Genomic DNA, 27,586 nt, shown 5'->3' with positions numbered 1-27,586 from the left:
TAAATTAATAATTAATCATGAATAAATTCAAAGAATGCCTCTGGTACATCAGCAAGCATGCACAAGCTGCTATTTATTAATTGTTTTAAATGTTTTATTTATCCTTATGAGGGGGGGGCATTCCAATGTGGATTCCCCTGAGTGTGGCTAGTGGCCATCTTGGAATGGGGTTTCTTATAAATACAATAAAAAGCATTCTATGATAGCTGCCTGGGCCTGTGTGAGCAAGCTAATGCACCAGGAACCATCTTTTAATTTTTTGTATGTTATTATTTTTTATGGTTTAACATCAATTTACAATTCCAAGATGGCTGATGGACATGTTGGAATGGTAAATTCAGAATAAAGTAGGCGCAGGATGGCAGGAGCGAGTGGCCTGGAAAAAGCATGCAGCTGCCATGCCCTCATCACACACAAAAAAAAACAAGCAGACAGGGAAGCATTCCTAGGTGGATGAGGGGTGGGGAGTACTAGACAGACAGAGAGTGTAAAGACAAGGCATAGAAAAAGCAGGGCGAGAGGAGTGAACAAGGAGAGAAGGAAATGGTGAGAAGGCAAGACGTGCAGGGGTGAAAAGGCAGGAAAGCAGAAAAGAGAGGGGTGGAATAGAAGCTAATGGAGAGATAGTGAGTGTAGATCAGAAGAAAGTCGTGGAGGTGAGAGGGGCAGAACAGGAACAAATAGAGAAATAGTGAGCTGAAGTGGACAGCAAAGGCAAAAACACGTACATGAGAAAGGGAGAGGTGGCAGATCATCAAACAAGGGAGAGATCAAATTAATCATTCTCACCAAGGACAGGTTTTAAAAACAAACTTTGTAAAGCAAGACCTGTGGCCTACGAAGGTTGCTTTGCTCAACCCTTAAAAGCCACCGCTCACCATTATACCTCATTTCCCTGCTTCCCTGCTTTGTAAAGCAAGACCTGTGGCCTACGAAGGTTGCTTTGCTCAACAAATTCACCCTGAATAGCCACCTCTCACCATTATACCTCATTTCCCTGCTCTGCGACCACAACCTTAAACTAGATTGCTCCCATTGTGAGTCTATGCTTCTACCTGCCAGACACTAATATTAAACCCAACAAAGACAAAGAGGAAGCCGGGCTAACGGCAACTGCACTACCTAGGCTAGTCAATAGTGTTCTTAGTACTTGTATTGCCCACCTCAAATGGCCAGCTGCCAAATGACCACAAATAGAAACAAGAAGAAGGTAGATGAGAGGCAATACACAAGATCAGCTAATTACAGAGTCTACAAAGTAACATTCATTCAACAGTCGATTTGCAGGTTTCATTGTATGTCTTTATTTAAAGAAACAGCCAACGCATTTCGCCCTAGCAAAGGCTTCTCCAGGCAATAAAAGGTAATGAGGTGTATTTGGTCAATGGAATCAATCCGGTAGCGTATAATAGAAGCAAAACGTCCTTTGTAAGGACGTGATCTTAGAGAAGAGGTCTTAGGCCGTAGGTAGTGCCAATGTATCCTCAATCTATGAATAGTGAACGTCGCCTCCAAGGCGGGGGTAAGTCTCAGAGGGCAATTGGATGCCTCCTGTGTCCATCTAGCTTGCCGAACACGGTCTCGACTTGGACACAATCACCGATTCAATCCAGTACTCTTACGAGACACACTGGAGGCATCCAAGTGCCCTCTGAGACTTACCCCCACCTTGGAGGCGACGTTCACTACTCATAGAATAAGGATACATTGGCACTACCTAAGACCTCTGTTCTGGAGATCACGTCCTTACGAAGGACGCTTTGCTTCTATTATACGCTACCAGATTGAATCCATCAACCAAATACACCGCACTAGGGGACTGCATGTAAATGACCCTACCTGTGCTCCGGCAATGCAGTTAGTTTCGTCTCTCGCCGGTGCTAATTTGTCTCAACATGTTAAACTTCCCAACCATAAAGCAGGGCATACCCTTGATTTGGTATTCTCCAATATTCGGTCTCTGAAAATGGAAGCGCCGAGCCAGTTGGCTTGGTCTGACCATTGCCTAATTCCTTTTTCCTTTAGCTTGGCAAAACCCAGTCTGCCTGAATGTTCTCGCTACTTTTTAAAGAGAAACTGGAAGAAGCTGACGGCTGAATTCTTAGGTCCAGTTTTGCTGGCCAGCCAATCTTTATTAGCTATGGATCCCAATGCAGATACTTTGACCTTAAATAAATGGATCGCCGCTGCAGTAGAGTCTACTGCTCCAGCTAGAGTCACTAAATCTATGAGAAAATCGCCCTCAGCCCCATGGTTCTCAAAGTCGCTTAGGACAATGAAAAGCAGGTGTACGCGCCTGGAATACAGTGGTGGCGGACTATGATACTTCTGCTAAAATTATATATAAGAAATCCTTGAAAGAAATGTATAAATTGATGAAGGAGGCTAGGAGGGACTACATAGCTAAGTGTATTGATAACACCGATAAACCTGGAAAAGTAATTTTCAAGGTTGTCAATTCCTTCCTCAAACCTCGTGAACTGGTGATTGACGTCCAGTCCTCTGTGGCAATTTGTGAGAGAATTTCGGACTTTTTGATAATAAAATTTGTAAGGTCTACATTTCCTTTTTAACAGTAGTTGAAATGGTCAAATTAGATGTGATGGAAAGGAGAGTACCTGTGCCTCTCTTTTCTGAATTTACTCTTATCTCCCAGAAGGAGGCACTGGCAGTGATCCTGGTATGCAAGTCAGGTTCGCCGGATGATCTGTGCCCCCCTAAATTGTGGAAAAAGTTGGCACATTCCTCCATCCATGTGTTGTCCAAAATATGGAAGACTTCCCTTACCTCCGGCATCTTCCCTGACTTATGTTAAGCACGTCACTCTCCTTCCCCTTAAGAAGAAACCCAATGTTGATTCAGGGGAACTGAATAATTATAGACCTATTTCTCTGCTGCCAGCGCCAGCAAAAATGCTAGAAAAGGTAGTGCAGCAACAATTGGCCAATTTTATCAAGAGCCACAGCATCCTGCATGACACCCAATCTGGTTTCCGTGCTGGCTTTAGCACAGAGAAGGCACTATTAGAGGTGGCGGATTCAGTAAGGATGGCGCTGGATTCAGGGGCATCAACTATGCCCGTGCTCCTGGATCTTTCAGCGGCATTTGACAAGGTAGACCACTCAATACTGGTTCAACATTTTTGGACATCGCTGTTGGGGCTACAGCCCTGGCTTAGCTCAAGTAATTCCTCCATAAGCGTACACAAAGGGTGGCTTTACAACCTAATCAGTCTGCCCGCAAGCACTTATGGTGCGGGGTGCCGCAGGGGTCGGCTCTAAGCCCGTTGTTGTTCAACATCTATTTGGCCCCATTATTCTCACTGATAGCCAACTGCGGTGTGAAGGCGATTTCCTACGCCGACAACACCCAGTTGTTATTTCCCTTTAATGATCAGTCGGAAGATACTTTCAAGAGCTTTAAGGGCTTTTTAAAAGATATTGCCCATTGGATGAACAACAACAAACTTAAACTCAATGCCAAAGAAACTGAAGTGATGGTTTTGGGTAAAAACCAGCCCCCTGCTGCAGACCTTTGGTGGCCGGTGGAAATGGGTTCACCACCCACTCCAGTAGGCACTGCCAACATTTGGGAGTAAAGTGGGAGGTTGACTTATCCTTTTTGACCCAAATTCAGCAGGTGACAGCTGCCTGGTTTGGCAAATTGAGAAATTTGCGAAAATGTATACATCTGCTGCCAGAGAACTGCCATGGCGTCTTAGTCCATACCGCAGTGACTTCTCGCCTGGACTACGCAAACAGCCTCTACGTGGGCCTACCGGCTTACCTTGTTAAGAAACTTCAAATGGTTCAAAATGCGGCTGCGAGATTGATTAGACGTGTTCCATTTCGGCATCATATCTCTCCGCATATCAAGGAACTACATTGGTTGACGGTAGCCAAAAGAATCAAATTTAAGGCCTTAACTCTAGCTTTTCGGTCATTCCATGGAACTTGCCCCAGCTATTTGAAACAGCGGCTAGGCGCTTACAAACAGACTCGCTCACTGAGGTCTAATTTTCAGAACCTGCTTTGCACCCCACGATTTAGGAAAGCTCGGATTGGTGGCAGAGCTTTCATGCTCGGGTGTCCATGTTATGGAACTCCCTGCCTAATGCTTTGCGCCAGATTGCCTCTGAACCACAATTCAGGAAAGCAGCAAAAACATGGCTTTTTAGCCTTGATTAATTTTCTGGGAGCCTCGGTTGTTGCGTGACTCTTGCGTGCCACCTGTTGCTATAGCGCCGGGACACCTCCATTGGAGGCAGCTGTTCGCGCTGTACAAATGGCTATAATATTATTATTATTATTATTATTACCTTTTATTGCCCTGAAGAAGCCCTTGCTAGGGCGAAACGCGTTGGCTGTTTCTACAACTGCACACAGAGCTTGTGTTAAATAAAGACATACAACGAAACCTGTAAATCGACTGTTGAATGAATGTTACTTTGTAGACTCTGTAATTTGTTGCTCTTGTGTATTGCCTCTCATCTACCTTCCTCTTAGCAATATTAAACCCAATATTAGCCTAATTCTCAATCAACTTTCAATTAAAAAAAAATATTTGAGACTTCAAGTGATTAACCAAGGGATGAGGACATTTAATATCTATTAAAATAAAAAGAGGATGGGGAATCCATTTCCTTAAAATAAGGATTTTGGCATGTATTAAAATAAATTGGTATGTCTTAAAATAATGTTAAGTACAATTATTTGAATTAAGGAAGTTACACATAAATTAAAGTTTAGGGTTAGTAATTATTTTTAAATTTTAAGCACATAATGCATCCTCCGTCAGGGTCTCTTGGCGCTATCAGATTATCACAAAAAGAGGGCAGACCATACATCATACCGTAGCTAAATAGGTACACAGAGAAAAAACATGTTTGTAGTTTTTTTTTTTTTTATTTGACTAAAGGTTTCATCCCAAATCTGTAATAGAATGTATCCCAAAGATAGGAACGTTGAACCCCAAGGCTCTGCCACCCTATTTTCCCAACATTAATTTGGGGATGTCGAATATGAGTTTTTTTTATAGTTCTCAATGTCGGGTAAGGGACGCAATTAGTAACTGTCCTCAATAAATTAGAATCCCATGATTAGTAGATGGGATACATTATTCAAGATGCCTTTACTACTATCCATTTACTGACCAGAGGTCAATGAAGTTGCCAAAGCAAGTTGGAAACATGGTCTAACCTTTTTCAGTCAAGCAAAGTTCGGGCTGCAATATTCTATATATATTGTTGCTTTGCAATACTGCTTTTTCGAAGGCTAATATAAATGGAATTGCCATAATCAACCAACAAGGGGATGCACAAAAGCGCTAACAACCCATCACTCTGTAGGGTAGAGGGACCAACTCTCCATATCATTGCAGACATTGTTTCCAGCTGTGGGCTTCTCACCTCCAAATGAGTAATAGTCTAATTAGGTGAATGGATGTAACCAAGACCACAATACCCAGAATGCATTGTGTTTTCATGCAAAAGCCAACGAGAGGACACACTAGCTGTGATGACAGGGAGGGAGGTGATGAGTACACCATGGGGAAAGGAGAGGAAGGGGAAGAATTATGTAGTTTTTGAAGTGTTGAAAACATGCTTTATTTAATGTATTTTTTGTGTGCTCTTGAAAGTTCCTCGTCAACGAAGATGGCAAATGTCTTAGGATATGTATGTAGTGGCTTGGTAAAAGTCGCACAAACTCGGGTTACAACTGTGCATCTCATATATTGAGGTGTTGTTTTGTCAACACACTCTCCATTTATCTTTGAAAATGTTGAGCTCCTCTAGTTCAGCATTGCATCAAGAAGCAGAGTCAACGCTGCGATGAAATAACGATCATCCCCATTAACAATGAGGTGGATCTGGATGTCATTAGCGTAAATGCTTAAACTGTGCATATGTCAGCTTGAAAAGGAACTTCACAAAACAGTGGTCTAAAGAAGTAAAGAAGGCAAGCTGAACTTATTGTGTTCTGCCACTAAGGAAGGATTCAATCAATCTCAAGGTGTCCTCCTGTCTAGTGAGGCTCTGAGACATTGGACTAACAGCTGGTGATCAATGGTGTCAAACGCTGCTGACAAATGTATCACGATCAGTGCGCATATATCTCCGTCATCCACTATTATCCCACCATTGTCAACCTCAGTAGTGACACTTACCACAGTACCGGCCCAGGACTAGGCCCCTCCTTAAAATCATCATGCAGGCCAACAGCTTACATAAAACTCTGCAGCTGAAAAGTAGTATTAGGGACAATTAAAGTATGATTACTTTATTTAAAAGAATTAAGGGCTATGTTTAATAACAGAGTTAGATTAAGGGTAAATATTTACTTAAGTTATTTTAATGTTCATTATTTAAGGGATAAGGTTATACTAAGGATAAATATTAACTTTAATTATAAACAATATACATTTATTCAGAGTTAGCATGAAAGAGAAATTCATGCCATTACTTTTAAATGATTATGTTTTTAAATTGATTAAGTATTAAGGTTAGCATTAGAGTTGATTCCAATTTTATGAAAGAAAAATTAGTGTATATTTATCATTTAGTTAGGTAAATAATACATTTAATTATACCTTTTATAAAATTATTTAAGCCTTGGATTAGCATTAGGGTGAAGTTAAGGATAGGTCACTTTCATTTAATTTCATGTAACACGGGGTAAATTTTAGGGATAGAAATTAAGACCAATTAAGAGTTGGAGTTTTATTAGGATAAGTTTAAGGATAATAATCATTAAATTGAATAATAAAATGTATTTGCTACAATATAAGTGTTAGCCTAGGGTTACATTCAGAAAAAGCATAAATTAACAAAATGTATCAATATGTATATATATAATTAATGAAAAATTCAACGTTTGGTTGCTGTATGGTTAATGTTGAGTGAAACACATTTTATACTTACCTTAACGACAAAGTGGTCATTGATGTGGTGCCATTGCTGTAGTGCCCATCAATGCACTGCCATTGATGTGATAATATACAGCCCATCCTAGACCTTGTCACTTTCAAGGCCAACCCACGCATAGCGGTGGACATTTCCAACATAGTGTGTGCACCCTTGTCTTCTGATGAGGATCCATTTTGTATGGTGGAAATGATTTTTTCCTTGTATTGAACGGGTTAACAGAGGCAATCCTACTGCAGGTCATCTTTACTTAGTTTTTGTTCTCTTCAGTGGTGTTTGCTCCTTTAGCTGCAGGACTCCCTTTGTTTTTAGCTCTAAGCCTCACATTTTTTACATTGTTTCTAGCATTTGATATTTCACACATCTTAACTCATTGAGTAACAGATTAATTAATATTAATATTTTTTTTCCTCTTTTCATCAGGTTTTGCTGGAAGGTCTGCACAACCAAAAGCCTAAACGCCATGTGACTATCATGATCATACTGATAAGCCTATTAATAGGCATTTCTCTGTTTCTGCTACTAACGTATTTTCTTTTCAAGGTAAGTCTGTCTATATCTGGAATAACTTTGTTTGATTTAAATAGTTTTAAGTGATCTTTTGTTTAGCAATCTTATCTGCCTGCCAAAATTGGTCTATTATTAATATATAATACAACGGCGTTCTGTGTAGTAAAAAAAAACGAGAATCGCAACTCTAAGGGTTCAATTTACAGTGGCACAGTAAAGGAACAGCTAAAATGGCAGATGTCCCATCCGCCCCACTCTTTACTTTCCCTGCCCCTCTTAGATGTCAGGTAACTGCTTAGTTTCTTTTTATGGAGCATCAGCTGGCTCTGCCATAGTAAACCCTTTGTAGACATTCATATGTCACTGGACTCCTAGCTCTGCATACAACTTAAAAAAAAAAAAAAAAGAGGGATGGCTTCAACTGGTCAGCAGCTTTGCAGCTGACCCACCAAGAGTTGACTTAAGAGCTCACTTAGGTCTCTTATAGATATGCTGATAATTAACAATATGTAAAAGTGTTTGCCGCAAACTCCAACTTCCTTTTGGGCAACAGTGCTCTCATTCCCCATATCTGAAAAGTATTTCAAAAAGTTAAAGCTTTGCTTAAAAGTTCAAAAGTCATCTTTATTTTCAATTAAAAAACTTTCGAATCCTTTGATTGAGAAATAAATGCCAGTCTTAAACTTGATGCTTCACATCAACATGGAGTGTTTCGGGACAGACTCTCTCCCTCCATCGTCATCCACTGGAGCAAGTAGAACAGAGAACGAGACAAACAGGGAGAAAGCAGGAAGAGAGCACGTTTGACCATACGTCAGTGCTTGACAGGGAAATGGGACCACCAGCATCATCTTCTGGGCCCACAGACTTTACCCACTTCAATGGAACCTCTCTGAACCACCTCAACGCACCTGAAGCAGTTCCTTCCTGATTGGTCTCACATGGCTCATACCTTTCCCCACTTATGCCTGAGTCCCACACACACCACAGTGCATGTGCTCACAAATCATGTGTCTGGCCCTCCAACAATCCCCTCCCCTCCTTCAACTGAGTGGCATTTGCCATCCCCCAGCAGGCTCTTGGTGCTCACTGATGAGGTACTACTAAATGCTCATGGGTTCCCAGAGCTTCCCCTTTGACACCACTTTTACCCGAGGGACGGGAGATGAGACTTTTCAGATACCTATTTTGCTCTGATAATGTTTCAGCTTCTTTCTAAGACTTAACAAAATGCTGTCCTCTGCCCACCATCCTCACTGCGCTACTCCCCTGCAGTAAGCACTGATCTCATTTACCTGAAGATTTGAGGGTGGCATCCCAAGAGTCCGCCTTCCTGGTCATGCACAATTAACTAGCTCCATGCTGCTATCACTGCTCTGTTCCTCCTTAGTCCTGCATCTCCACAAATTATCTTTAACAATTTATCACCAAAATGTTGCAGTGGAGAGCAGGGCCTTCATGTAGATGAGTATGGAATGACTTAAATAAAAGGTGACTTCTTTATTACCTATTGTGGCTCCATTAACCCTCAAACTGCTAATCCCTACCAGATGTCCGCAATACATACAACATAAAATTCTATGCATCACCACATTCTGTCAGCTTCCACCTTCATCATTCGATGGCAGGTCCATACACAGAATCACCATATTGTTCCATTGCATTACACATCGGGCAATACGGTCACAGCAAATAACAAGAAGCATCATCAGAAAAGGGGGAACGTGTGGGAATGTATCATGATATATTTCTGGCTGCCACCTACAGGGACTGCCCTTGAAACTGAGGAAAATGCCGCGGTCCACATTCTCAGACCCTGCAATCTAGGCTGCCCAAAAAAATCTAATGATACTGAAATAAACTAAGGGTCATATTTATGGCAAAGTAATGCAGTGCAGCGCAGCAGTCACCTTGCTGTGCTGTGTTACATTGAAAGGGCAGGATTGTGCCCAAATTTAAAAGAATACAATGTATTCCTGTCTTTGTCCATACGCAAGAGACATTTTGGCTGCCTAGCGCCAATGCAGGCACCCTGGTGCAAGGGTGCCTGTGTTGCAGACAGGATTGTTTTTGTGCAGGAAGGGACGCCTTCCTGCACAAAAACAATCCTGAGATTCAAATTCCACTTTCTATATGTGCTGCAGGATGCATGCAGCACACATAGAAAGATAAAGTAACGAGGAGCAATATAGAGGTTTCTACTTGTTACGCCTCACCTGGAGAGGCGTATCTTTTTTGCACATTCCCAGGTTTACCAGGCCTGGGAATGCGTCAAAAACCATGGGAGTTACATGGGAATACCCACGCAACACCCATGGAACGCCTCCCTGGTGCAGAGTAAGGCAACACAGCGATTTGAGTTGTGTTGCTTTACTCCAGGTTTATGAAGCCACTCAGGGTCACACAAGTAGCCTTGTGTGGCTTCATAAATCTCTGTTTTGAATTGCATGGCTCTTGGTGCCAGAGCGACGCAATGGGGCTTGCAAATCTGCCCCATACGTTAGAAAAATACAGCACTTATCTGGTGGTAGCAAATATGTTCGCTTTCTTGGGGAGATCGGAACATTTAATGTTCACTCCTAAATGATGTCTGGCAACTAACAACCTATACGAGTTTCATAAAGAGACAGCTGGATCACCCGAGTGTGATATACTAAGGGGGTAATGGCCATATCAACACCCACAGCCTTATATTGTGATGTCTAAGATTCTAGTGAGATTCCCAACACACTGTGAACTTTAATTATACTCTTATGTTCAGCCTTTACCAAAAACAGTAAAAGATTAAAAACAGTGTTGAACTCTAAGCTTGTCAAGTTTTGCCCATTCTCAACTTGAAGAGAGTTTTATACTATCATGTTTCTTAACTCTGCAGGGTAAAGCATGAACTCCTTCAAAATATTTCAGGATAACATTTTCTGTTATTATTGAGTTGTTTTTCATAAAAATTGAGTGATGCATTGTGATGTAGATTAGTTGATTGAGGAGTGGGAGTTCACTGTTTATATGAATGTCTATTATTATACATTGCTTATAAGCTTCTGTTGTAATTAAATACTGTTTTAAGTAAAAGTGTGTGTAGCTACACACATATTTTTCAGAATACAACTATGTTAACCTTGCAACTATGCTACTTTTTTTGTAATGTATGTTTTAGGTCGGTTTCTTTGAAAGAAAATATAAAACTCTACCCAAAGATGTAAACCAAACAGGAGAACCAGATGAAGCCCTACAAACAACGCTAAAGACTGAGCTTAACGGCGTCTACTAAAAAGATTTGGAGGACTCCACTTAACTTGAAAAATCCTATTTAAGTTTGTATAATACAATTTAACATGTAGTATAGCGCACTGTCGAGGGCTATACCAGTTGTTAAAGGTGAAAGGCCTTTAAGGCTATTATAACATTCCACCCACTGAGGGTTGGATATTCTAAATTAGAAAAAGGAGAAACAGAAAGACAAACATTGGAATGTTAGAGCAGAAGGCTTATATCAGCCATTTATAGCCCTTCACCACTTCACTGTCTTCAAAGGAGCTCCCAACATTCCAGTGTTCTAACATGGCCTTGTAGGTCGCTGCAGAGGGCTGTACTGATTGTTCATGGCCCTGCCCGAGTTATAAGCTTGAGCCGCAGGTCCATAATGAGGAAAGGGTCTTTGACAATTGGTATAGCCCATGGCGGAAAGGCAATAAGGCTATTAGACCATTCCACTCACTGAGGGTAGAATGTTCTAAATTAAAATGGGAGAAACAGAAAGATAGGCATTAGAATGTTTGCACCGAAGGCTGATACCTGCAGTTATTAGCACTGAGCCACTTCATTCCAGTGCTCTAATGATTATTTCATTTGGAACTGTAGTTGGTTGATATCACAAATGACAAGTAATATAGAAGGGTGATATGTGCTGCAAAGCTCAAGAACTAAAGTGAAACAAAAGCTTTCTCAAATACAGGCCCTGGGATGATACCAGTTTGTTTGCTAAGGAAAAACACCGTGAACCATTTATCTGAAACTAGGGCTCTGATATTGGCCGCCCAACATATACTTCAGTAGAACATCTTGCTAAACTTTGTCTAAAACAAAATGGAGGGCAAAGTTATTCATGGCTTTGACTCTAATATTTTTATTTCATGCTAATACCAATTGATAAATTAATGGTGCATGTGCAATTTTGTGGCATTTTAACACAGTCAATTGGTGGACACCATGCTATTTCTGTTTCTACTCATGGGAAATGATCTTTCAATTAACATCCAGAAAGGAAGAATAGCACAGGAAGGAATAGCTCTGTTTATAGCCATAAATAGATGTCTGATTCCAAAGAATGCCTTTAACTAGAAAAAGTTGAAAATCAGTTCAGCAAGGTAACTTTTGCTCCAACGAACACACGGGGAGAATGTTGCTCATTTTTCCACCATTATTTACTGCTTTGCATGTGGTTCACTGTCTTACACTTCAACAGACCTTCACTTATGGCACAGTATGGTTAATAAAGTTAATCCAAAGAGACATTTGTGAAGGGGTATACACTGCATTATATTTTACACAATCTTAGAAATTGGACCCTTGAGGATAAAGCAACAAATATATAATGAGTGGAAACAATGTAAATCCGAAACGGCAGTTAGAAAGGAGAGTAGTGGCCTCTGTCCTCACACAGTGGTGTTATGAGAAAGATACATGAGGATGCTGATTTTGCCTTTTTAACTTACATTAAAGACTTCTGTTTCTGAAATAACTCGTTCTAAAGGCTTTACACATTAGGGAAAAGACCTCTCTGCAGAGGACACATTATTCAAATGAGAAAAGCATTTATTATCCAGAACAACATGAGAGGATTTTGCCTTTTATTTTTAAGCCATACATTTACTGTACAATTCTGACAAGTCACATTTTTCAAATTACAAGAGACTAGTTTGATTGTTTACATTTCTGTATGCATTGCTACATAAGAATATTTCTTGGGTGGCTGCCAAAAAGTATTAGGAATTTTCTAATTTAGAACATCGTTATACCAGTACATTGCACTGAATACTGCAGAATTTGTGAAACAAAACAGATATACCATTTTGTATATAAGAGTTATAGAATTTGATATTTGTAAAGTATATTTTTGTTTTAATGGAATACTTGCAATATTTAACTGTGAAGAAATGTGCGATTCTGCTCTTTCTTTGAATAGCTCCCTTCCACTGCCTCCCACAATAATTTCTCTCTTGACATTGCTCCCTTTCTTACTATCTCCCTTTTTTTCACTGCCTGTCTTCTGCCTCCTCGCTGCTTTACTCATTATCTCTCTTTGTCCCTTTCTAAATAAGAAGTATTTCAATTGCTTAATTTGCAGACTGTGAATAAGGAAACATGGGTTCTAATCCTGGCTCCCCTACTCAACCACATTGTGTGATTCATTTAACATGACATCTCCTTATGCTCCAGTCTCCATATCTGTCAGAACTGATAGGGCTTAGAAGCTGCCTAAATTCACTTGCAAGGTGCTATGTAAATAAAGAGACATTTCCGTTGTATATGTGTATTAAGGTAAAATAAAGTAAAGATGGTCCTCTTCTAACCTATTTTTGAGCATTTGCCTCTTAAGAACCTGCAGATAGTTTTATACTTTTATATGATCATGTAGCTGCAATGACATTGTTGTATTATATCACTTGCCAAACAAAATTACATTATTGTGCGCACATTTGCAAAAACGATAACAGATTGAGAATGCATAAAAGTTTTTACTGTGTATATCTTTGGTCTAATTCTAAATGTAAACATGTGTATTCACTGGAGTTTAAAAACTGATACTGTACATGATAATATTTTCAAATATTGAAAAGGTATTTGTCACAATTACTCTTAAATTACAATGAACATAATAAAAATTCTAATTTCACAAAGGAAGACCAGATTATTTGATGATGTCTTTTAGATCTCATCCTGAGCACAGTTTAAAGACAACTACATTTTATTTTGGATTCCTCAAGCTCATCGATAATTCCTCCATACAGATTAATCAGTTGTGGATGTAATCTGCAGAAATGAATAAAAATAGCATTTTAGTTTCACAAAGGAAAATTCTGTGTGTGTGTATAGTTACATCATATCAGTATTGGAACAGGAGCCTATTCTACATTACAGTTTATATTTGGCTATTTTTAGTTTGGCATATTTACAGCATCTTTTGACATTCTTTGTGGATGTAAGAGAGTAGAACTTGCATTATACCACAAACACACATTCTGCGAGAAGGAAAGGACAGGCATGCCTTATCTCAGATAATAGATCACATTAGTTAATATTCTTCAAAAAAACATTTTTAGTTAAAAGGGGAACAGTTACTTGCCATTTCAGTTTATTTATATCAGCATTATGAATTGACAGTTCTGATCCTGGCTAACTTACTCCCTCCTTCATATTCTTGGCAAGTCCACTTTTGTCATCTCTTTTATTAATTACAACAGTTGTACATTTCTGTAAAACTAAGACACATGCAAAAAACCTTAACAAACCCATGTGATTGAAAATATTTGTTGTTTTTCCCCTTTCGGTCGCCCTCTCTGGCCACTATCTCCGACATCTACACTACTGCCGGTTAGTCCGGGACATATTTGTGTTGGGTAACCCTGAACCTCCTCAGAAGCAGAGACCAGGAGATAAAAAAACAAAAATCTAAACAGAAGGAAAATAAACAAAAAGAACATTCATATACTGTTAGAAATAGGGTTTCTGGTTGGCAGAGGTATGCACCCTTTCTAAGCAGGAACCACCACTCTAGTCAGGGTAGGCTAGATACACACTAGAAGATAACCTGTGCTCACTCTGATAGCTTGGCACAGAGCATTCAGGCTTATCTAAAGTGGAAATGTATAAAATATTTGTGCAGCACACCCAGTAACGGAATGAAAACACCACAAAAATACTCCACACATTGGTAGAAAAATAGAAACAACTTTTATAAATAAATCAAGACAAATGACAAAAATCCAGTGTATAGAAGTTAAGTTATGATTTTTTAAAGAATAAAAAGAGTTCAGTCTAGAGTGCCCGCTGTGTCCTTTCCAATATGCCCTTGTGGTGGAACCCCTCGCTTGTGCCTTAAGGGACTACCATGGCCATAGGGGATTAAGATTTCCCGGCTATCGTTTAATAGTCTTGACCTTTGCAGATGATACGCTGCTTTCTGTCCGAGACCCTGATAGACATCTTACCCCTATGCTCACCTAAGTAGTCCATATTGGGCACCTATCGGGCCTCAGAGTCAACGGGGCAAAATCTATATTCTTCCCCCTGACTTTATCTATGACACCGATAAAGTTGGATTTCCCCATGCAGTGGGCTACTGATTCAATACGTTACCTAGGAATACAAATCCAAACAGACCCCGGAACAATATTATCAGATAATTTATGGAAAACAATTTTTAGGCTTGAGGAAGACATTCCTCGATGGATTAGATTGCCCCTCTCACTGATTGGGTGCATTTCTATAGTGAAAATGGTCATCCTTCTTAGATTTCTATTTCTTTTTCAGAATATACTGAGGTTACTTCTGCGTCATATATTTGATAATCTTCAATCATGATCAAATTAGCCTGGGCTTGTAAACAGCAAGGGTTAAATGGGAATGCTAACTTTACCTCGCTCCATGGGTGGCCTAAATGCAACTGACCTCGAGCTGTACTATAGGGCAGCGCAAGCCTCTCGCGCATATACTTGGATACATGGCCGTCAGAAACTACTACATATACACATAGAGAGAGATGCTGCTGACCCTGACACTCTCCCTCAGGTGCTCTTCAGTGCCCCAGTCAGATGGCACGGTGTCCTCGATTCCCTAAACTCAACAATACATGCATAGTGAAATCTGCTTGAGAAACAGACAGGCGTGCTGATGCTCTCCACACTAATCCCACTGGAATGGTGTATCTGGTTCTCGACAGGTTAAAAAAACAGATGTATCCCGGGCATTGCAAACGCTAGAATGCTGGGTATATTAAAGATGGGCGATTTTATTCACGATGGGGTGGTACGTAAGTGTGATAACATACTGGAGGAGGGACAAGAACCTTCGTCTCTTGCCCAATATTAATACCTCAGAACCTAGACATGCATGGTGCAATCTACTGAGACATGATATGCAGGAACCAGTAGAGGTGCCAACACTCACCCATATTATATGAGCTGACACCTCCGCTAAGCTGGTAACTTGAATTTATAGCTTTGCACAAGAATCCAAGAGATCACAACTAATGAAAGTTCACCAGAACTGGCAGAAGGATCTAGACCTAGTTATTGATGATAAAAGTTGGCAACATTGCTGCAAAGTAACAAAACGCATATCCCTGAATGGCAGACACCGACTAATACATTTTAAATATATTAATAGAGTGTATTACACACCTGAGAAGCTCTACCGGTATGGCCCAAGTGACTCTGCGGAATGCCACCGCTTCACAGAACAGGTAGCAGGATTCATACATGTAGCGTGGCATTGCCCTAAAATTCTAAAGTTCTGGGGGGGATCTTCCACAATTTAAGTGAGATCACATGATTCACTCTTGAGCCTAACCTGCTGCTTACCCTGCTGGGTTATGATGTGGAGGTGGATAAAAGTATGAGAAACTAGTAGCAATGGGTTTACTACTAGCCAAACGCAGAGTGGCTATGCGTTGGGCTAAAGGCCCAGTACCATTAATAGACGATTGGGCTGAAGAAATGCTCTATTGTAACGCACAATCAGACACATACAATCAGTTACTACCCCCTCTGAATCGCCCTAAATGATTTTGGGGGTTATACCAGCTGTAGGGGTCAGGAGAACCGTAAGGCGAAAATACAGATAATTAGATAAATTGCAGACATAGTTAAAGACATCAAGTGGGCTGGCTATAATGACATGGTCGGGAGGAACATGTATACATGGTTGGAATTGTTACCCTTGAATGTACTTGCTAATCAATCATCGGAACACTGTAATTATGATAACCATGTGATAATAATATGTGCCCTGGACTTGTAAAATATATGTTGTGCTGCACTGTATCCAGCCAAATGAAAGTACAACTGTATTGTATTTTGTGTTTTTGATTATATTCAGAAAATACAATACATAAAAAATAAATTAAAAAAATTAAAAAGGAGCCACGCAGGCCTTGGGAACAGAGTACCTTGGTCCTGGGCGCTAACACAAGATGCGTGGTCGATGTCACTCTCGCAGTCCAGGGGATGCATTGATTTCACACACGCATTGAGGGCGATGCATTGGTTTCTGAAGACGAGCGTCTGAGCCGCCATACTTTGAGTCCAAAGTGCGGTAGGTTTCTCCACGCTTGCCCAAGGGATGCATCGATTGTCCTTCAGTGATGGCGGCAATGCGGTGGTCTCAGTGCTACGTAGATGTGCCGAGTTTCTCCACATTTTTTTAAGGGATGCGTCAATTGTCCTTCTGTGGTGGCAGCAATTGTATTGTATTGTAATTGGATTTATATAGCACTTAATACCACTGACGGGGAGTTGAAGTCTTTTTTCGGCAAGTAGCACGCTACTGCGGGACCCATAAAGGATTAGTGTTGAATTAGTATAGTGAAAAATGAAAGCAATTAAAGTGGTGGATAGGTTAGTCAGTTATTTGGATTTGGAAGGATAGAAGAGGAAAAAAAGGTTTGTATTTATATAGCGCTTGTTAACCCTGATGGGGTGTTGAAGCGCCTATTTTTTAATTTTTATTTTTTCGGCAGTAGCACGCTACTCCGGAAACCCATAAAGCATTAGTGGTGAGTTAGTATGGTGAAATATGAAAGTAATTTGAGTGGTGGATATTAGTCAGTTATTTGGAGTGGAGTTATTTGGAGTGAGAAGTATAGCAGAGGGATAGAAGGGGGAGAAAGGTTTGTATGTGTCGGTTAATGCGGTGGTGCTCCTCAGGCACCAAACGTGATGTGCCGATTCTACTCCCACAACAAGTTTGATGCGTCTGTTCTGCTTCCAGAAGACAGGAGATGTGTTGAATTCACTGGTGCAAGTATCTAGGTTCAATTCCAGTGAACCAGGCGCAGGGGTAGTGACTTTGATTTCCCTGAGTGGCAGGGAGGCAAGCCAAAAAGGCATTGGATCACACTTGTTGGAAAAGGGATAGTCAGCTCTACTTCAGCAAAGTCAGAGTGTGGCAAGCTGCAGGGGACCACAAGAGAAAAGCATGAAACAGCCACTCCTTTCTAATCAAGAATTAAAACTTAAAAGTGTATTAAGGAATTCCCAATGCCAACCTTCGAGAAGAGTAGGCCTCACAGCAGTGAACAATTAATTAGAATGCTTGTCACAACCAGGCCATGCTAAACTTAAAAGTACATGTCCTACCTCTTACTTATACAACACTCTGCCCTTGGGGCTATGTAGGGCTTATCTTAGGGGTGACTTAAGTTAACTAAAAGGGAAGTGTAAGGCTTGTCAAGTAGTTTTAAATGTTCTCACACAGGAAGAGCAAGAGAAGTTCCTATTTTCATTCTCCCAGAAGCTATCCCATACACAACAGGGCAACTAGGCAAGAAAGGACAAAAGGAAGAGAGGGAAACACTTAAGAGTCCAACTAGGACATCCAAAGATTTTGGAGTAGACACCTCACCCACTAAATAGTGGCATTCTGGGTTGTCCACTCTTGCCTCTGCTTTTTGTGGTCTATATGGAGTCTCTGGCCCAGAGAGTTCGTGATAATCCTAATATTAAAGGGATCCTTTGGTGGAGAAGAGCACACCATCAGCCTGTACGCAGACAATGTCCTGATGCCGTCCAATTCCATCCAAGCCTTTTTGAATGAACTGGAGGCCTTTGGAAAGGCGGCGGGATTCCATGTAAATGTGCATAAATCCTAAGCCCTCAATCTCTCTCTCTCTCACACCAGACACACAGAAGGCCCTTGCCTACAGCTACCCGATACAATGGGTGACAGACTCCATTCCCTACTTGAGTATACAACTGACCTCTACAGCCCAGGTGACTGCATCCCTTAATTATAAGATTCTACACCAATAGATGCAAATGGACTTAACCAGATGAAGGCCATAACACCTCTCCTAACTTGGTAGAGTGGCCATCCTGAAAATGTCGATCCTGCCTAAGATCTTATTCCTCTTTTAGGCTTTGACAGTGAAACCTCCTACCAAAATCGTCCAGGCTTTGCAATGCAACCTGAATTGCTTTATATGGGCTGACGGCCATTCTCGCATGCAGTAGGAGCTAATTTACAGACCCCCAAATGAGGGGGGCCTGGGCATCCTGAATATTTTAAGCTACTGCCAGGTGGCACAACTTAGGGTTCTACTTGAATGGTCCCAGGAGGAATCTGAAAAGCATTGGCTTTTCATTGATAGGGCAGTGGCAGGACAGCACCTTTGGACGATGCCCTTCTTGCATAGGAATGCCTGATGAGAAGCCTATATTTCTCCCCCATTACCAAAACCTGTCTAGATGCCTGGCATCAAGTGGCCATGCGAGATGTCCTGACTTCTTTCCCTCCCCCATTGACACTAATTGTTGGTAATGCGGATTTCACCCCAGAACTAGATTCAACAGCTTTCCAGCATTGGCAACTAGCTGGATGCCGGTCCATGGACCACTGATTTAATGAAGAAGGCCCCCTGCCCTTAGAACAACTCCGATCTGATTATGCAATACCAGAAAATGAGTGGCTGATTACCCCCAGATTCGCCACTAGTTGATGCATCCTTCAGTACGCCCTGGGGCACAACGCTCTCTTACCACTTTTGAAAAGTGTCTGGTTACTAAAGTATCGACAGATGCCTTATTACTGAACTCTACTGCCTCTTACATCCATCCACCACACAGGTGAAGTCAGCTGCATTGGGAATTAGAGCTTGGCCGCCCACTTACCCAGAAGGAATGGGAAGAACTATATATTTGTGCACAACACACAGCCCTTAACACGGCCAGTATCGAAACAGTTACCAAGATTGCCACATACTGGTACCTTATGCCAGTCCGCCTACACAGGGGTAACCCCACATGCAAACCTGAGTGCTGGGGCGGCTGTGGTTCCCCTGGCACCTTACTGCATTTATTATGGAAATTACTGAAACTCACCTCTTACTGGACACAATTGCTAGACGATGTTGACACTCACATCGACACCCAGCCTCCTCGCTTTCCTGCCTATACCATTTTGGGGATGCCCAACAAACTCACCTTCCCGCTCAAATCCTGTAGGGATCTGCAGATTGCATTAGCCTTGGGGTCAGCCATGGCACACTGGGGTATGGGACACCTCACTACTTAACATGGTTGGCTCCACTGCCTCTGTAACATAGAGGGGATGTAAAGGTTGACCCTCACTCTCTTAGCACAGGGCAATTCATATCCTGAACCTTGGCTTCCCTTTATTTCCTTACTATCCTCTGAATTCCTTGAACTCACCTGTCCCAGATATCCTTGTCTTCTCCATTTAACAGAGGCTTTGGTTGATTCCAGCCAAGAGACCACTGATTACGTCGCCATGTGAGCCCACATTATCCACTACACTCTTTAGCACTGTGGTTCCCAGAGGGTAGGGGAGAGTTTGAGGATTGTTATGTTTATTCATATTTGCATCGCAGAAGGCGAATGTTAGACGCTCCTGGTAGTGCTATATCTTCTCTGTTCTGATAACCAATAACTAGATTTGAACTATAAATAGTGGCATGCTTCATCATCAGCACCTTTCCAAACCCAGGTAGGATGATGCCACAAGGAGGGACTTGACCAAGTTTGGGAGTTCTTATTAAAATAATTTTTCTGGATAAAGCAGGGATCCAGGAAAGAAATACCACTAAAAATAAGATCCTTTTTATTCTTTGGCTACCGTGGGCATGAATAAAAACAAATGTGGGGTTTAGTTGAGAATTAGAGTCTCAATTGCCCCTAGTTCGACAACATGTTTTGGCTCTCACCAAATACAGCAATAAGCAACTACAAGATTACCAGTCAATCTTTGAAAAGGGCCATCTACTGACCTAGAACACTTTGCCACATTTTAAGCAACTTTAATTCCATTTGACCTAGAACCAAAATCTTTTTTGTTAAAATCTACAGATTATGCAGCAGATGATGGATTATGTAGCAAATGTGGTAAACCATAATTAAGCGGAAAACAGTGCCGCTGCAGAAACTCATAATTTCAGTGTCCCTGGCTTTAAGTGTTTTAATCAATTAACGGCTGGAAAGAAGGCTGGTTTCTTCTTTAACTCTCTGCACTACCACCACACGTTTGTCTTCAGGCAGGGGCACCCCAAGGTCAGCATTACCTGTTTAGGGGAAGTTCTTTGTGAAAGCTGAGTCCATTGAGTGGTAGGGAGAAGGTCAGCATGGTTGCATTCAGATGCAGATCCCTGATCCTCTCGTCTCTTGGGGCCTCATTGTGGTGGCCCAGGAGAATGAGGAAAGGAACAAGATTCATGGATATTGTCAAAGAGATGGCCCAGAATATGGAGCACTGTGTGGAATCTTATTTGTAGGTCTCGGACAGGCAGCTCTTGCGCTGTCTCATTAGAGACATGCTGTATTCAGGATAAGGTCATGAAGCTCTGCCGACTTTCCGCCCATCTTTTTAATTGGCTCCTGTCCATGCCCTTTTTAAATTGAGGCTTTTCATTCTTCAATAGGCTTAGTAGTCCCTCCTTAGTACCACCTTTTCTCTTCTTGTAACCTCCCATGAGGACAACCCCTGTTACATGTGTTGTTACTCGGTAGGCTTTAATTATAGCCTCCGAGCACTATTATCTTAAATAGCTTTGTCCTGCCTGCTGTTGCAGGCAGAACACCCTCTCCCTCAACGCTTATTTTTTTTCATCATTTATCCAGCTTGGCACGACTCGGCAAGAATAATGGCGGGTGAGCTTTTCTTTTGTTATTTGTTTGCTGAACACGCCGCCGCATGCCCTTCTTTTTCTTTATGTATTTTTTACAATGGCGGCTTTAAACATCTCAAGCTAAAGCGCTGGGGCATTTTTTTCTATTTGTTTACTTTTGAAGCAATTGCAGCACCCGCGCTTTAGCTTAAGATGTTCAAAGTTAGAGCGTGGGTGCCGCTATTGTAACAAAAGTAAATAAATAGAAAAAAGCATGCTGCCGCCATTTTGTTCTAATTGCTTACTTTTGTTACAATTGCAGAACCCGTGCTTTAGCTTTCAACATCGATAATACAATGTTGAAAGCTAAGGCGCAGCTACCACAAAAGACTCACATTTACAACAGTTTGAGCTATTGGACTTGTAAATGACAATGCCTTTTATTTATGTGTTTACAAAACCTGCAAGTGGCCGTTTGCAGGTTTTGTAAACTCATAAATAAAAGGCATTATCATTTACAATACCAATACCTCAAACTCTCGCAAATGCGAGGCCTGTTACATTGCAAATTCTTGTAATGTTTATGAATGGCCAGAGACGGCTTCCTCAGAGAAATACCCCCAAGTAAGGGGACAATATAAGTGGCCTTTTTGTTGTGTTTCAACATTAGTACAGCAGATACTGCTGCCAAGTCTGTAAGTGGTCACTGCTGCTTAATTAAGGTTGTCTTACCATCAAACAAGTAGAGTAGGGACCTCCTTTCCTTGCTGGAATTATAGCCTAGGTCTCCCTTTGTGCTTTTCAACACTAAGGGACAAAAGTATCATTGGTGCTGCAGATATAGCGGCACCAGGGCCTACGATATGAGGAGCCAAATAAACCCCAGTTTGGGCTTTTTTACTATCTTTCCTTGCTTGCATTAGTACACTGTACACTTGCCAGTGTTGACTGGGGCCTCAGAGTAATGGTCCAATGAAGGAGACAATTGAAACAGAGGAGACACCTTTGTTTGGCCCCAGAGAGAGGGGTATCGCAACATGGGAGTCCATGTTTTTAACATAGGGCAGAGGGGACTTCCCTCTTTGCAAGGGAGTAGTTATCATGAATGAAGCAGATGCAGCAGCACTGGGCATAGGGTTCTGAGGGGTCCACTGCATCACTATTATGACTGTCTCACTTAAGAAAGGGGAATAGGAGCTCATTTTCCTTTCTAGCATTAGGACGGAGCGCACCCTTGCAGAAAAAATGGAGAGAACATGTGGAAGCTCTTTTCTTTCTGAAAGGGACAGAGGACCTATTTCCAGATTGGAGTGATGGTCAGGCATGGTGCTGAAGAGGTAAAGATGCAGGGGAGATAGCATGCTACTCAGGACTGTAGTTCTCATTAGTGCAGCAGATATAATTGCATTGCTGTCCAAGAGTGAGAAGGGCTCACAACACCCCAATTATGGATAACAGTATTTTTGGGTCAATACTTGTTTTTGTTCGATGCATTTGCTGTTTTATAAGTCTCATGTTTAGTGTGGTTCATGAGCGATAGAAAATGTACTCCCAAAATGATCTGATAATCGCCACCCCCTGGACTCAGCCATGTACCTCCTGCTCCCCAAATCCTTGCCATAAAGTTGTTGAGGGGGGCCGTACGTCAAAACGTTTTGCTTAGTAGAGCTCAGAGCAAAAAAGTTTGAAGACCGCTGCTCTGGAATGTAGCACGGGTATTTTTGAGTCCAAAGGGCATTACACAAAATTGGTAGTGGCCCTCTGGATTGCAGAAGGCTGACCTTTCTTTGGCGACTTCTGTTAGGGCGATCTGCCAGTACCCTGATTTTGATACCAGAACCATAGGACGGGACCAGAGGCTACTGGAAGTTTCTATCACCCATAACTCCAGCATTTTGGAATCATCTTCCTTAATGCTGGCCCTCACCTTATCTGCCAACCTGTAAGATTTATTCTTAACAGGGGGCTGTCCCCTGTTTCCACATCAAGGATACACAGGTGGGTAGACACAGGAATAAGGGGGAACAGAGAGGAGTACTGCAGCAACACTTGGTGACAGTCTCTGCTGTTCAGGAGTCAGACTGGGGGAAAGGATTACTCCCTCCACAGACCCATATTTCTCCTTGGAGGCCAAGAGGTCAGGCAGAGGTTCACTCTACTCTTCCTCCTCACCATCTGTCACCAATAGCATGGTGAGCTCAGACCTCTCAGAGTGGGGTTTGAGGCAATTGATATGGAGCACCCTGTGGGGTTGCCTAGTTAGTGGTCTTGGGCCCCACCAGGTACGCCTCACCCTTTCTTCAATTACATCATAGGGCCTATCCCAATGGTTCTGGAGGGCCCTGGGCTCCACGGGTTCCATCACCCTAACTTTCTGCCCATGAGTCAATTCCACAATGGTATAATTCTAATCATACCACTGCTTCATGACCTCCTGGCTGTCTTCCAAGTTGTCAAAAGCTTGCTTTCACAACTTAACCATTTGGCTTCTGAAGGCCAGCATGTAGCTCATTACATCATGGGGAATCTTCCTCGGAGCTTCCTCCCCCCCTCCTTCACCAAACTCAGAGGTCCATACAGAAGCTCAAAGGGGTTGAAGCCCATACCCTTCTGTGCTATCGCCCTGTAGGCTAAAATCAGGCATGGCAAGAGGATGGCCCACTTACTCCTCAAGGCCTCAGGTAGGTCTCTAATCTTACCCTTCAGGGTCTTGTTGAATCTCTCAACAATCCTCTTTGTTTATGGGTGCTAAGGAGTGTAAAACTTGTTGGTTACCCCATGTTTTTTCCACATTGACTGCATGTATGCAGACAAAGGTTTGTGCTCCTGTCAGACACAACTTCCTCGGGGAAACCCACTTGGGTAAAATTCACCTTCAGGGCCTTTGCCACTGCAGAGGCATTTGTGTCCGTCAGAGGGATGGCCTCTGGGTATCTAGTGGCATGATCCAACAGAACCAAGATATAGCATGTTGCCTGAAGCGGTCTGGGGATCCATAGGCCTACAATGTCGATGCCCTCCCTTTCAAAGGGTGTGCCAGTGACAGGTAAGGATTTAAGGGCGGGCGTTAAGCGTCTGCGCTCTCTTCTCACTGGCATGACAGGTCAAACAAGTCCTACAGAATGTATATGAAGAAGTCTTGATCCAAAGCCAATCGAAGTGGAGGACAAGTCTTGCAAAGGTCTTGTCTTGGCCCAAGTGTCCTGCCAGGGGAATCTTGTGAGCCAGCTCCAGTAGAAAGGTCCGATAGCATTGGGGGACCACCAGGAATCTTATTGTCCCATGTACAGAATCCTCGGGCACACTGTAAAGGAGATTGTCCTCTCTGTGATGACTCCCAGAGGCGTCACCTGCTGCTTGTGCTTCAGCCTGTTACCTCATGCCCTCAAGGGTTGGACACTCCTTGTGCCCTACATAACTCTTCTTGGTGGGTCCTCCTTCTACATGCCATCCAGCAAGTGTGGGCAGGTCACCAAGGGAAGCAATGCCCTCTTCGGTGGACTCCGGTGGGGAACGAGGGGCCCCATCCGTCTCACTGGGAGTACATTCAGGGGCTGGTCTTCCCACACCCTCTGCCTTGCCCCTTCTTAACACCTGGCTGGGCCACTGTTCCAGGCTCTATCCAGTTTTGACTCCGATCCTGGGCAGCCATGAACTTTGTCCTAGCAGATATCCAGGTACCTAACCCCAACATCTCCACATGAGTCTTGAGCTTCACTTCCTTTCAGGTAGACTACTCACGGTCATTACCAAGCAAACAGTCCACAGGCATGGCAGGGCTTACTGCAACCTTCCGAAGACCTGACCCCCCCATCACAGGGAACAAGGGCCACTCTGTAGTGACCCTCTCTGTTGTCAGCCACCGCATCCTGGTGGAATGCATTGGGAATCACCCGCTCTGGGGACACCGGATGACTCATGCTGGCACCTGTATCCCCAGAGCCTCAACACCTTGCCCATTGATGGTAACCCATTGCCTATGATTAGCAGTATTAGAAGGCATATGGATCTTAGGAGCCATCTCATAGTCACTAATGGACATTAGGGTAACCCCACTAAACGTACCCCCATTACCTGGGACAAACTGATCCCTCCTAAAACCTTTCCTCTAGTGGGAGGGTATGCTCTTTTCCAACACTGTGAATCCTCCTTGTAGTGTCCATACTCAAAGCACTCTTAGCACTTGATGGACTTGAGCTGCTGTCTTTTGACAGGGTAGTTGTTCTTCTGGTGGCCAGATTGTGAAGGAGTACCAGACCCTTTACCCTGTGAGTTGGTTTGGGGCCTTTAGAGAACTCTGTCTTTTTATCTACTTCTTTTGGTGGGAACCAGGACCTCCCTTTTGGGAGTTCCACGCAGATACCTTCTTGGACACTCTGGTGATAACCCAGGTGTCCAAGAAGTTAGCAGGTTTCCTGGGGTCAGTTGACTTGCTATCAACCATGGTGTTGGTGCAGCTGTGGAAAACACATTTCAAGCATCTGCTGCTTTAAAATTAAGCTGTACAACCCTGAATAATCATCAACCTTGCCGCCCATCATCTAGCCCTTTAGTGCCTTACTGGCATAATCAAGGAAATCCACCCATGTTTGTGATGTGATCTTGTGGTTGCCCCTGAATCTGGGCATATATCTTTAAGGGGTCAGTCCAATCTTGCGAGCTATGAAGCCCTTCATAGCAGTGTAGCATGTCTTATCCTCTACCTCCAGGGTTAAGAGAGTATAACTCCCCACTGTAGGCTTGTATCTCCATAGACTACCTGCCCAGGATTTTTCAGGGACCTTGTGCACTCTTAAAGCCTCTTCATAGGCTGCAAACCATTTGTCTATGTAATTCCCCACCACATTCCTGGGTACCAAAACCTTTAGTATGCGGACCTTTGTTTCAGCACTGCACACTTTGGGTACGCTGCCACCATTACTGCTGGACTTCACCTTTAAGGTTCTTATGTCCAGCTCTCTCAAGCTGAGCTCAGGGGCCATCGTCCAGTCATCCATGGCCAGTTTTTTCTCCTTAAGTGCCAGCTCCTTCTCCAATTTAGCAATGGCCTGCTCTTTGTCTAATTTGGCAAGGTCAAGCTTCAGCTTTCTCTCCTTTCTCCTGTCCTCCAGCTTTTCTGGGGACAGGTTCCTTGAAGACACATTGCTGTCTGGTCTGCTACAGACTTCCTGTCCTGGGAGGATGTTATCCCAACATCAGTGGGTTGCATGACAGGACCTCCAGACAGGTCTTGCTCCAATTCCTCCTCAGCCTCTGACCCCTCCACCTCATCCTCTGTGTTGGGCTGGTGGGCTGCTGCTCATGCTTGTAAGGATTTTTAGACTCTACTTCTTGGCACTTCCCTTACTGAACACCCTCCTTTTTTGGCAGAACCCATTGATCTGGTCCACTGTGTAGGTCTCTAGATTGGCCAGCTCGAATTCCATATTGCCAGATAAGGCCACAGACACTGCAGATAAAAATGAGTATTGGGGGAAAAAAGACTTTTGGAAAAATAAAATCAAATATGTCAATTAGGGAGAATTGCAAAAAGCTCAAATTGGTCTTAGAATAGAGTTGTAGTGAACAATGACTTACTATATGGTATTGCACTAACACAAGTGCTATTATCACAGCTAATCACCAATATTATAAATGGGATTTCTGGTTGGCAGATGTGGGAACCCTCTCCAAAGCAGGAACCGCCACATTAGTCAGCTAAGATACACACTAGAAGATAACCTGTGCTAACTCTCTGGTAGCTCGGCACAGAGCAGTCAGTCTTTTCTAAAGAGGCAATGTGTGAAGTATTTGTGCAACACACACATACACGCATTAACACAATGAAAACACCACAAGAAGACTCTACACAACTTTAGAAAAATAAACACTAATTTTATAATTAAATCAAGACTAAAATGACAAAAGTCCAATGTAAATAAGTTGAGTTATGAATTTTGGAAGAATAAAGAGTCCTACTGCTTAGAAGCGAGTAGCGCTTTAATGGGTTACTTGAGGTCGCCCTGGACCAGGGCAAAGTCAACAGTTCAAGCTCAGTGTGATGGAATGAGGGCTGGGTACAGGGGTCACGCAGGCCCTGGTAACATATTAACCTCAATTCTGGTGGCAAACACGAGATGCAGGGTCGATGCCTTGATGTCACTCCCGCAGTCGAGGGGATGCGTTGATTTCACACAAACGTTGAGGACGATGCGTGGGTTTCCGCAGACGAAAGTTAAAGCCATGACGCGTTGATTCCAACGTCGATGCATATGGTTTTCCACACTTGTCGAAGGGAAGCGTTGATCGTCCTTCAGTGGTGCCAGTGATGCAGTGGT

At 42.6% G+C, this 27,586-nt stretch overlaps 2 protein-coding genes across 3 annotated transcripts in view; one reads left to right on the top strand and one right to left on the bottom strand.

Moving 5' to 3' along the window:
• Positions 1–13,006, top strand: part of ITGA4 (integrin subunit alpha 4) — a 466,594-nt gene extending 453,588 nt beyond the window's left edge. The window contains exons 27-28 of the mRNA XM_085646210.1: positions 7,346–7,465; positions 10,590–13,006. Of these exons, the coding sequence (XP_085502336.1) occupies positions 7,346–7,465; positions 10,590–10,703 (234 nt within the window). The 3' untranslated portion in view covers positions 10,704–13,006. The remainder of the gene's footprint in view (positions 1–7,345; positions 7,466–10,589) is intronic.
• The window catches only part of CERKL (CERK like autophagy regulator), a 261,424-nt gene continuing 246,106 nt past the window's right edge, over positions 12,269–27,586 (bottom strand). For both annotated transcript variants that reach the window (XM_085645188.1, XM_085645189.1), the window contains one exon: positions 12,269–13,465. In XM_085645188.1, coding sequence (XP_085501314.1) covers positions 13,384–13,465 — 82 coding nt within the window. In that variant the 3' untranslated portion in view covers positions 12,269–13,383. The remainder of the gene's footprint in view (positions 13,466–27,586) is intronic.

This window comes from Triturus cristatus, chromosome 3_1, assembly GCF_964204655.1.
Source record: "Triturus cristatus chromosome 3_1, aTriCri1.1, whole genome shotgun sequence".
In the NCBI taxonomy this organism is placed as follows: domain Eukaryota; kingdom Metazoa; phylum Chordata; class Amphibia; order Caudata; family Salamandridae; genus Triturus; species Triturus cristatus.
Note: the sequence above shows the minus strand (reverse complement) of the source record. Positions and strands in the feature narration are given on the sequence as shown.